This window comes from Ambystoma mexicanum, chromosome 2p (assembly GCF_040938575.1).
Source record: "Ambystoma mexicanum isolate Mex_15411 chromosome 2p, UKY_AmexF1_1, whole genome shotgun sequence".
NCBI classification, from domain to species: Eukaryota; Metazoa; Chordata; class Amphibia; order Caudata; family Ambystomatidae; genus Ambystoma; species Ambystoma mexicanum.
Window position 1 is genome coordinate 1,381,156,976 of NC_090923.1, and position 12,570 is coordinate 1,381,169,545.

At 45.7% G+C, this 12,570-nt stretch overlaps 1 protein-coding gene across 3 annotated transcripts in view; it reads right to left on the reverse strand.

The window, feature by feature from the left end:
• Positions 1–12,570, reverse strand: part of KLHL18 (kelch like family member 18) — a 590,797-nt gene that overhangs the window by 115,525 nt on the left and 462,702 nt on the right. For 2 of the 3 annotated variants that reach the window (XM_069645788.1, XM_069645786.1), the window contains one exon: positions 7,722–7,959. In XM_069645788.1, the coding sequence (XP_069501889.1) occupies positions 7,722–7,959 (238 nt within the window). The remainder of the gene's footprint in view (positions 1–7,721; positions 7,960–12,570) is intronic. The other variant, XM_069645787.1, reaches the window with a different exon arrangement.

Sequence of the window (12,570 nt, forward strand, 5' to 3'; positions counted from 1 at the left end):
AGCACTGCCTCCAGCAACCATCCCAGAAAAGCCCTGCTCCTTGGTCGGATTACCTGAAGGCCTTCATCTGTGCTTCGACCAGAGGACTGATGGGAACCACCAGTCTCAACCCATGCTCGAGGATCCCGACCTTGGAAACCTTCGGAGGTGTCCCGAGAATACCCTGTGGACAGGCCAGCTCCTGCTAGGACTACATCACTGCATCTGTTGCCACCCAGGGTTTGCACTTGAACTCTGCAGACCCGAGACTTATTTGACAAGAGGCTTTCCCCTGCCGTTGCAGCCCTGCAGCATGAAGAGGACTTGCAGAACAGATTTGTTGTCTCTGCCACAAGTGTCTCCTTCCACCACCTGATCACTGTTCTTCACCGTCTCCTGCCTGCAACCTGTACCCTATCCTGAAACTGCATCAATCAGGCTTCAGGCAGGGCTTTGGAACCGAGGCGACCCTATTTAGTCGATCATTCAATTCTGATGTCCAGACTGTTTGAAGTGGCTAATTTCTCACCTCAGGCGGTCTCATGGATTGCATGCTTCTTGGAGAACAGAGTTAGAGTACGCTCGGATATAGCGGAGGCCTCACCCATTCCGGTCCGCTATGGGGTTCCTCAGGGAGCCAGTACGTCCCTGTGGCTCTACACTATCTTCATGACTCCTTTCTTTTCTGATTTAGAGGCAGAGGGAATTATGTTCTCGAACTACGCGGACGACACGCAATGTGTTGTCCCGCTCTCAGGCTGTCACGCTCAGGATGAACTTGAGTTGAACAGAATTTTTGACATTATTAAGAACTGGATGCTCAACAACAATCTGGCTTTAAACAAAAGCAAAACTGAACTTATGATAGTGGGTAGTTCAGTTGCCATAAAAAAGTTGGACCGTAACTTTGGTTCCTTCAGGTTAGGGGCTGATCGTATTATGCCAGTCCCCAAATTTAAGATTTCTAGGGCGATTTACCAATCACTAGCCACGAGTTCTCACGTCACCAGCGTTGCTTCTGCTTCAGCTTATTACATTAAATTGCTTTATCTTCTCAAGCCGCTCATTACTCAGGCTAGCGTGGAGACAAATCGCTAGAGCCATCAGTGGCGCTAAAATGGATTACTGTGGCAGTCTATTGGCCGGTATCTGTAAACGTGATGTGCATAGGCTACAGACTAGTCAAAACAGGGCGGTAAGAGTAGTGCTGGGTCTTTCATGAAGAGATCATGTAACGGAGGCAAGGCAGTCTCTTTACTGGCTTCCCATTGAAGCGCGTGTTAAATACAGGATCCTCACTATAACATTTAAATGCAGACAAGGGATTATGTCATCATATCTGCAGGATTCCATCATCAACAAAGTTAACGGAAGAGGGCTGAGGTCCTGGGGACAGAACTTGCTGGACCACCCCAGAAGCAGAACCTCCAAAGCCGAGAAGGGGGCATGCCACTTGTTTGCCCCAAAACTGTGGAATCAACTACCGAACACTAAGATTCCATAGCTCTCGGTCGACCTTCAAGAAAGACCTAAAAACGTATCTCATTGCATAATCCTAGTCTCGATCTCCTGCTGTTAATGACTCCTTTGACTCACCTGCCATCGTGAGATAAACGCTTTTTGTAACTTGTCTGTCTCAATGGTCTGCGCCTTTATGCCTGAGGGACCACAGTGCGCAATACAAATGTTGTAATGTAATCGTGTCACGAGGGTCGCCCCTGATCGTCAGTATTGTGGTGGCCTTCTCTTTATTGTGCCAGGATCGTCCAACTGTCCAGTACGAGGAAGACTCTTGCCAGCGCGCAGAATCACTACCTAGCCAGACCTAAATCCTGACTCCAAAAGTGACTCTTCATCAGCGACCACCAACCCACTCACCCCCCCCTTCATCGGACTCAAGACACTAAGTGGGCCCAGAGGATTTAGAAGCCTTATAAGTAGATTCTGACGGAATCCGTGCACAAGGGGTGAGTTTACATACCCGTTTCTACCCCCACTTTCCAGAGGTGGTAACGCTGCAAAGTCTTAGCCGTACCGCTTCCTTGCCTGGTCGTGACCATTGTAGCTCTGTACAAAGATCCCTCAGCCCCCTTTGGCTTTACATTAGGTGGTGGGATTGGGGAAGGACCCCTAAAGAACTTTGCTTTGTTCTTCACTACTTGAAACACTACCTGCGGCTATCGTGGATCAGCCCCCATCTCAAGCTGAAGGCCATAAGGGGCCCTTCTGGGAACATCAATAAAGAAGAAATCCCCTTATCCCAACAACACCAGAGACAATATGAGAGAGACCAACCACCAATGGACTAGGAGTTCAGATATGAGCATGTGTCATCCCTTCTGGACTCCCAATGGGCATCCCAGTTAAGGGCAGAACAGTGAAGGAATGAAGACCAGCCGTTTAGCAGCCTCTTTACCTATGAGCTTTTTCTTTTTTTCCAGCTACTTGTCTGCGAGTACCCTTTCCATGCTTCTTCTGAAGCCATGCACTTCTTGTGCCATTTCTTCCTTTCTATTCTACTTCCCTCTTCACTCTCCTCTGCTCAGAACCAGCTCACCTCTTCCCATCCCAATCATCTCCTCTCAATACCACCTCTCTTCTCACTCCACTACCCTTCTGTTCACAAAACCTACTTAAACCCCAACTTCCATTACACATCCTCTTCTCCCATCTATCCCTGCGCCTCCACTTCTCAGACTCCTTTGCTTCTACATCTCACACACTATTGCTCTTTGGAATGAGTGTATGCAATAAAACCTCCTTTACTTCTGAAGTTTTAATTTCTCCTTCTCTTGACCTCATTACTCTTACTAAAATCTGTATCTCTCCCTCCAATTCTGCACCCCTTCCTGCCCTGCATTACCCTGCCTACACCTTCACTCACTCTCCCCACTGGCAGGGCTGGTGGTGTAGGACTCCTGAGCAAATCCAAATTTCCCATCTTTCCTACTCCCCTCCCTTGAATACACAATCTACACAATCTCCACAATCACTGCCCCCTATGGCATACATATTATCTACCAGTCACCTGGTCCGGTAGGTCAATTCTTCAGCCAAATCTCCCAACTAATTAACTCTCTTGCGCTCTCTCTCTCCTGATCATCATCTCATTGTCATTGGTGACTTAAACCTCCTCTCTATCTCTGTTGCTCCATCCACTGACTTTAATCACTTGCCGTCTTCTGTCCACTCTCTGCCCACCAACTGAAATGGAAACTCCCTCGACCTTATTTATTCTCCTCTCAACTGTCTGTCTCTAATATCTCTACTGTGCCTTCTACCTCTGATCACTATCGTCTTTGCCTCAATCACCACTCCTGCTTCTTCCTCACTCTCTCCTTATACTACAACTATTACTAAGGGAATGTTTCGCTCCTCCAAACTCACCGACTACATCTCTGTCCTACACCGCTCTCTCCTCCTACACTGAACTCAACTTTCCATCCACTGAAGAAGCCTTCACTAACACACAGTGCTCTTTATGCTCCCTCTGCCTCACACTACCCTCTTACTACACTAACTCCTAAATCCACCCCTCCACAGCGCTGGATTACACCGCTCATCCACACCCTGAAAACAATGCAGAAAAGGCTTTGCAATCATCTTCAACTCTATCACACTGGTCTTTAAAACTATTCCTGGACTCTGCCAAACTGGACTTCTATCCCTCACACATTTTGCATCAATCTTCCGAACCTAAGTGCCTCCAGAAATCGCTCAACTCAATTCTCTAACCTCCTAAACCCACCTCCATCTCTCCTCTACTCTTTCTGCAAATGATCTTACTCTACTTTACATCCAAAATGTCTACCATTCACAATCCCCTCCCCCGGTACCTTCTACCTCTCCTCCTCCTCCTCACTTTTCTCCACCACGCCTACCCTCCTTTGTCGCTACTATGTCTTCCTTTGCCCCCCCATCCATCCTGATGAGATTGCCCTACTCCTCAAGGCTAACTCTTTGTGCCCCCACTGCCCACGTACATTGTGAAGCACATAGCTCCCAGTGTTGCTCCACATCTTACTTGCCTCGTCAACTCCTCTTGACAATGCCACTTTTCCCTCATCCTATAGACGGCTACTGTCATCCCTCTCCTTAAGAAACCTAGTCTAAATCCCAACTGTCCTGCAAACCTTTGCACTGTCTTTCTCCTACCACACTAATCCAAAATCCTAGAGCAAGTGGTATTCAATTGGCTCACTGAGTTCCTTGATACTCAACCCCCTCAGACACCCTCTTCAATCTGGCTCCTGACCTCTGCCTTCTACAAAAGGCAGCTGTCCTCAATGTCAGCAACTTCATCTCTGCCTCTCAGCATGCACACATCTATTCTTATTATTCTCGACCCCTCTGCTGCGATCAAATCAGTCGACCAATCTGACCCCTCTACATTATCTCTCCTTGGCATAAGAGAAGGCCCTTGCTTGGTTTGCTACATACCTTTGCCCCAGACGCCTTCAGGTGTCCTGCAAAAGCCTCATCTAACCACTCACCCACTTTACTGTTGGAGGTCCCTGAAGGTCTCTCCTTGGTCCAATTCTCTTTACTCCCTATGCTTCAGTTCTTGGAACCCTGATTTCTTACGGCTTCTTCTATCAACTCTGTTGCTGCTACTTAGATCTTCCTCCCTTTGCACTCCTTATCCGACGAGCTGTTGTCAAAAATGTTAAACCTGTCTCTCCGCCATCATATATTGGATGGCGTCTCATTCACTCGTGCTCAACTACTAAAACTGAACTTCTCTACTTTCCAGCCAAACAGACTCTCTCCCTCTTCCGACCACCTTCCTTACTCTGCTTCCGCTCATAACCTTGGTGTCATGTTCGGCCCATCACATAACTTCTCATTCTTCATCTCCAAATCTGCCACAGCAGCCATTCTCAACCTCTTCAATATCAGAAAAATCTGTCATCTTCCTTTCAATACTGCTAAACAACTAATCCTATCCTTGGTCCTTTCTAGATCAGACTGTGCCAGTCTCCACTATGGCCTTTACAATGATACCCTTTCACCTCTGGACAAAGTCCTCAACTTCGCGGTCCACTCTGTTTTCTCGCTTTACCTCTTCCCCCTCTGCCCGTCGCCAGACTGGCTGGTTATCTATAAACCAAATTGCTAAGTATAAACTTATCATCAAAACTATCCATGGACTCACCTCACCCTCCTTATCTGCTCATCTCTCTACTCTCCTCCTTGCTCAAGACCCTCACCTCCTTGCCACCCTCGAGCCCACTGTGCTCCCTGTCTTTTCCACACTCTGCCCTCGTTGCCCTACTCTGAAATGCTCTCCCTCTTTGTACTGCTCGAACTCTAGCACTATTTAAATATAACCTAAAACCTCTTCTTTCTGAAGCAGTTTTCCTCTCTCTGTGCCCAACCCTACAGCACTTTTCTGTCACCTATACACCCTTCATCACTTTCTCCACCATCCCTTGCCTGTGTCATTATTTCCTGTCCTTGTCCCTGGTTTACGTTTTCACCTTCACCTGCAACATCTTGTCTTGAAGTCACATTCACTCATCCCACTGGAAAGGACCCATGTCCTCCGCTCTGTTATCAATGGTAAATTCTCTTAAGTGTTTTGTGCCAAATAATGCATCGCTTTCCCTGTGATTTTTAATTACAAATACATAGGAAATCTTGCACCAACATGTTGGCTTTATCACCACTTTTTTTCACCTACTTGCAAGGTTCCTAACTTCTACACAGGGCCAACTTGGGATATTGGGAACTTTAGGGCATTAGACCCCATTTCCTTCATCAGGGAAGGACTTTAAGCATAGTGCCTTATTTTTTATATGGCAGTGTAATAGTGTTTTTCTGCTCTTTACGTTACTAACAATTTCTACTTTGTGTATGGCTGCACTTTGTTTTCTTCACTGATTTTACTACTTTAACAGTTTTCTACTATCTGATATAAATATTTGAAAGTGCTGTGCTCTTTTGCCAGAGCACCCGAAGGTGGATTAACATAGGTCGATAGTACATGCTTAGGGTTCTATGTGATCTTGTCGAGTTTTTTTGCCAAAGTAGATTATCAAATATTTTTATGGGTGTTTTTGCCGACAATATATGCAGTGAGGGGAATCCCTGCAGTCCCCTTTATCTGTCCTACATGAATTATTAACCTAAACACACGCCCCCACATATATTTTTGGCAAAATCAATTGGAAAAAACTAAATGAAATCTACTACGATGGAAAATGCTGTGGTAAAATCTCCTACATCCTATGTTTAGTTTACTTACCTGCGATTCTCATTACAAAGAGTTTGCCAAAAGCCTAATAAATATTACTGTATTTTATACAGTCTGCCTAACTTGAATTATTAGGAGTGCTGTGTGTGAATCCTTCACCACCCCCACACTCCCCTAAGTCTAAGTCTTACTGCTCAGTCACATACCTTAGAGTTTGGGTGTACATTGGGGTCTTCTCTTGTTCACCAGAATAGGGTGGACTCTCAGAATCTGCTCACAGGGTTGATTCTGAAAATCCACCTTAAAACAGACAATATAGCATTGATTGGGTTTGCTGAAAAAAAAATCCTTATATCTAGTTCTTGAGTTCTAATGAGAAAAAAAAAGTTTTGGGGAAACAGTTGATCTCTTCTCCCTGAAATTTCTTTAGGAGGAGTTTGTGCTAAATTAAGTTTTTTGTAATTGACACTGTAGATTTCACCCAGTTCTTGATGCTGAGTGGAAGAATGAAAGGCAGACATTGCTGTTGATGCGTCTTCCAGTGGTTTTCAATGATACATGTGTGTTTCATACGTCAAAGCTCCCCTGAAGCTCTTAGCAGATTGCACAACAGACACAAATATAAAAAAATGCTAGCGAACAAAGCTCCCTGACCCACGTATTCTCTCAAGTCACTACGGGACACTTCATACTGCTCCATCTACAGGGTTCCAAAATCCAACCGCGCCCCACCTCCCCCCACCCCCGTTTTCAAGGGCGGAGTTGGAATAGAAAAGTATACCATACAATCCTGGAATATTTAGTGGAAAAGGACTAACATCTTCAGCGTTTTCAATTACTCATCTTACTTTAGATTTTAACCTTTTTAAATGTGGCTACCGGTGGTGGGCCAAGCCACCCTTGGGAGCACCAGTGAGAACACTAGTACTTTGCAGTGGCAGATTTTCAAATATGTCCCTATCCAACATTGAAAGTAGTCCGTGATGACAAATTGCTTTTTATTCAACTCTTATTGGACCTTGCAGAAGTTTGTTGAACCATGTATATTGTGCATTCCATGAACCATTTAATTGATCAAACAAAGATCCCTTTTCTGGGAGATACCATATTACATTCAAACCAAATTGAAATGTAGCAATTCATTTAGCAACCATGCACAAAGATGAAAAATGTATTATTTGTCCCCGTTTTAAAGATCTAATTTTGACAATGCAGATCTGTACATATTAAAACATTTTCAATTCCAGACAAACTCCTATCAAGTCATAAAATGGTTAACTGACACATTCTTAAAACAGCCTAGAAGAGTTAGTACGTTTTTAAATTGAAACAAAATAAAAACCGGGCAAACAGTCTGCTAAATAAGGTCCATACATATAAAATCATGCCCATAGCACATACATAAAAAAAGCAAATGGCAAACCAATGGAGACTGAATGAAATGCTGGTTGTGAGCCAACTGATTATGTGAGCAGGTGTCACGTTAGACCCATGATGGAATAAAGAAAGCCAGAAAAATTGGGTACAATAGCATTTAAATATCTACCTTCGCTTGCTGTTCATGCTGCCAACTTTGGTCCATGTGTCTGCCTCCGGGTTATAAACCTCCACTGTACTTAATCTTGACTGGCCATCATAACCACCAATGGCATACAGGAGTCCGTTCACAACAGCCACGCCGACTCTACTGCGTGCCGTTGTCATGGGCTGGCACTTCTCCCAGCGGTTGGCAATAGGGTCAAACACTTCCACCACGTTCAGAGAATCACCTGCATAAAAATGTGCTACTCAACTTAAAAAATTAACCATTGTACTCAGTTCCTAAATGTTCAAGTAAAATGTTCGACAGATGACATGTGTATGACGTACTATTTTAATATGTGATGTTGTATACGTTCTATGAACTGTATACAAATAAAATGTGTAACATGTTGGAATAATCTCTAAAATGCAAAATCATTTGACCAACTTAAAACATCTGAATCCACATTAAATATGAAGACATAGGCTTTGTAATTCTAGAAGCATTGTGGTTCTCCCTGTTCCTGCTCAGCTTCCTAACAGTTTAGCCTTTTTAAGTTCACCATGATTAGTTGAATAGTCTTTATACAAGAAATGTATAAAGCAGCATTTCACAAATGTAAAAATACATATGTACAGGTATTGTGCACATGAGCTAGCTGCATGCATTATTGTGGGCGTTTCACCACTCTCCATAGGTGCCTTCAATTATCACATTTTAAAAACCATGCACTGAACAGCAATAGGATCAGAATATTAGCCAGCTTTTCAATGGATGCTCTTAGTCATGACAGCTAGCCACCGCAATGCACCATGGCAGTGAAGCTTAGCTATTGTCATGTGTGATGCATGGGTATGTTGAAGCACAATATGCAGAAGATATTACTCTCCCATCCTGAGAAAAGGATTGACTGAAGGAATAAACTAGATAATACCTGAAAGCATCCACGGGAGCCTGTGTATTAATACACATTTCAAAATTTCATGTACAGCTATTTTGTTTAGAAGCATAGAGAAGCAGCCAATAGAGCATTTCATTCTGAGGGAGGTTCACTTACTCCCCGCTACACTATTTGCTTGCTGCTCCTCAGCTTATTTTCTCAGAGCACCCGGGCATCCCCATTCTGTTTTAGAATGGAGGGTCAGGGATGAACAAGCAGGTTTAGCATGCGAATGTTGGGCCCACACAAACTCCTGTTACTTTTCCTTTCCTCTTCCTCACCAACACTCACTTTTCTACTTTGCTTGTGACAGTCCTCTTTTTCAGCCTAAAACTCGACAGTACGAATATTAACCTACTGTGGCAGGATTTGGGAGGCGATATCCGTACCTAAACAAGACACCGGGCCTCAAGGCAACAGTTGAGCACATCACAAGCTAATAAAACACCATACACCACCTAACAGTACTTGTTATTTCAGTATCTATATTCTGCCACCAAGCTATGGTCCCTTTGCCATTTTGCTCCCTCATATTGGCTTACTTCATACTCTTCTGTGACCTGGAATGGGTTTGGCACACAAGTATGATATGCATTACTTACCGTAAAAGCATTTCTGATGATTGTATCTGCTAAGATTCACATGCTGTGCATATGGTCCGACATCCATTGGTAACCGCAGAGTATTGCATCTCGTCTTTCGGGGGACCGAAAGGGGACGTCGGCATAGGCGTGTCTGAAACACTATCCCTATCGTGACGTGTGTAGTACCCAAAATCCCTCACGCGCGGAGGTCCCACCGATTGTATTTTTTCTGCCATGAGGGAGCCCAAGGCTATAGTGAGTGAGTACATGAAGAGAGAAAGTGGTAAGAAGTCTATGTTCCTTCCACCCCAAGCAGGGAGGCAGGGAGGGCGCATGTGAATCTAAGCAGATCCAATCATCAGAAATGCTTTTACGGTAAGTAATGCATGTCTTCTGATGCTTGTTAATCTGCTTAGAATCACATGCTGTGCATAGACTAGCGAGCAGTACCCGGAAGTTGGAGGTGGGTTGTGAGAAGGAACAGTAGAAAAGAGATGTCTTCGTACTGCTTGTCCCACCTGAGAATCAGACCTAGAATCAGTGTCTAGGCAATAGTGTTTTGTAAAAGGTGTGTGCAGAACTCCAGGTTGCCGCTTTGCAAATGGACTCTAGGGGAACATTTGCAATGAATGCTATGGATGCCCCAGTGCCTCGAGTAGAATGTGCTCTAGGCTTGAAGGGCAGTTCTCTCTTTGCACGAGTGTAACAGTGTAATGCATTTGACAATCCACCTTGATATTGCTGATTTAGAGACAGGGTCCCCTTCTCTACCAGCTGCCACTGAAACAAACAATGTTTAGTTTTCCTCAGTGGTTTGGTTCTATCCATGTAGAACATGACTGCCCCGCGCACATCTAGTGTGTGAAGGCTTCTTTCGGCCATGTTAGTAGTTCTCTGGAAGAACGTGGGTAGTTCGATTGATTGGTTCACATGGAACTTCGAAATAAATTTCGGCGCAAATCTGGGATGAGTGCGCAGAACTAACTTATCTTTGTGGACTGTAACAAAGGGGTCCAAGACCGAGAGGGCCTGTAGTTCGCCGACTCTTCTGATAGAAGTGATAGCTACTAGAAAGGCTGTCTTGCAAGTCAGGTCTTTCAGACTAGCTTTATGCATAGGCTCAAAAGGGGGTCCCATGAGCCTAGTTAAAACTACATTTAGATCCCACCCAGGGGCTAGGTGAGTGATGGGGGGATACATTCTTTTAACCCCTTCCATAAAGGCTTTAATCACAGGTATTTTCCACCAGGACACCTTCTGCTGTGACATGGTGTAGGCTGACAACGCCGCTAGGTGAACCTTTAAGGAATTGAAGACGAACCCAGAGTCCAACAGATGGGTTAGATATAGCACAATGTGCGACAGCGAGCAATCGGTGGGATTGACGCCTTTGGAACTGCACCAGATGACAAAACGTTTCCATTTGCTGGCATAGCAATAACGCGTGTTAGGCTTTCTTGCCTCCCTCAGTATGTCCATGCATCTTTGAGGGCGTTGCAGATGTCCAAACTCTAAGACCTCAGGAGCCAGGCTGCTAAGTTCAGAGTTTGTGGGCACGGGTGCAGAGTCTCCCCCCTGTCCTGAGACAACATGTTGTACGGGAAGGGCAGCTTGACTGGTGGGGAGAGGGACATTTCCATCAGGTGCGCGAACCAGGGTTGGCGGGCCCAAATGGGAGCCACCAGAATCATGGTGACTGGTTCCTGTTGCATCTTGTGTACTATCTTGTTCAGAAGGGGAGTCTGGGGGGGGGGGGAGAAGCGTAAACAAATTTCCCCGACCAAGTTATCCAGAGACTGTTCCCCTTGGATCGGTTCTGGGGATACCTGGAGGCGTAATGTGGGCATTGGGCGTTCTCCTGAGTAGCCAACAGATCGATCTCTGGAAACCCCCATTCTGCGAAGACATTGGATACAATGTCTTCGTGCAGACGCCATTCGTGTTCTTCTGGCAGAGGAAAATCTCTGCCGAGTACGTCTGCCAGAAGATTGAGTTCCCCTGGAACATGTTGGGATATCAGAAACATCTTGTGTTTGAGAGCCCATGTCCAGATGTTTTGGGACAACTTGGATAACCCTGGAGAGTGAGTGCCCCCCTGTTTGTTCAGGTAATACATTGCTGTTGTGCTGTCGGTTAGGACCAGCACTGTCTTCCCTTGCAGTTGCTCCTGAAAGGCTTTCAATGCTTTGAACACTGCCAGTAGCTCCAGTAGGTTTATTTGGTTGAACGCTACCTGAGGGGACCACACTCCGTGCGCTGTCTGTTGAAGCAGGTGAGCCCCCCACCCTGTGAGAGATGCGTCTGTCGTGAGAGTGGCTTCCACTGCAGGGGTGGTGAAGGTTTTCCCCTTCAAGAGGTTCTCCCTCGACCACCACTGCAGAGAGAAAACGAGGGCTGGCGAGACAACTAACAGATCTTCCCATTGTCCGCTGGCCTGACACCACTGGCTGTTGAGCCACTCTTGCATGGGACGCATGCGCAGCCGCGCTAGGGGGACCAAGTATATGCACGACGCCATCATTCCTAGCAAACGCATAGCTTTGCGTACCGTCACTTCCCGACTGGCTACATACTGAGGAACTTGAGAGAGCATGTTCTGAACCCTCTCGCTGGAAGGGAAGACTAGACCGTCTTCCGTACGAATTAGAGACCCCAGGAACTGTTTTACTTGGCTGGGGACTAAGGTGGATTTCTTTTCGTTGATAGAAAATCCCAGGCTGAACAGTAGGTCTACTGTCTTTTGGGTGTTCGAAAAACACACGTCGAACGAGTCCCCCGTGATGAGCCAATCGTCGAGGTAAGGGTAAACTGGAACTGAAAGTCTGCGCAGGTGTACTGCTGCCACTGCCAGGACCTTGGTAAACACCCTTGGCGCCGAGGCTATGCCGAAGGGGAGTACCTTGAACTGGTAGTGTTTGTTCTGAATCACGAACCTTAGGAATTTTCTGTGCGCTGGCAGCATTGAAATATGAAAGTATGCATCTTTCATATCCAATGTTGTCATGAAGTCCCCTTGTTTTAGCAATGGGATCACCTCTTGCAGTGTTACCATGCGAAACCTCTGGGGCTTTATGAACTTGTTCGCTGGGCGCAGGTCTAGAACAGGACGCATGGTGAGATCCTTTTTGGGTACAAGGAAGTATATTGAATAGATACCCTTGTTTACCTGAAGAATCGGGACGGCTTCTATGGCGTCCTTTCCCAGCAGCGCCTCCACCTCTTGGACCAGGATCTGCAGATGATCCGGTGAAAGGTGTCGATGTTTCGGCAGTCTGAACTGTGGGGGTCAGGCGAATTCCACGCAATAACCGTGGGCGACCGTCTTTAATACCCACTGGTCTGAAGTTAT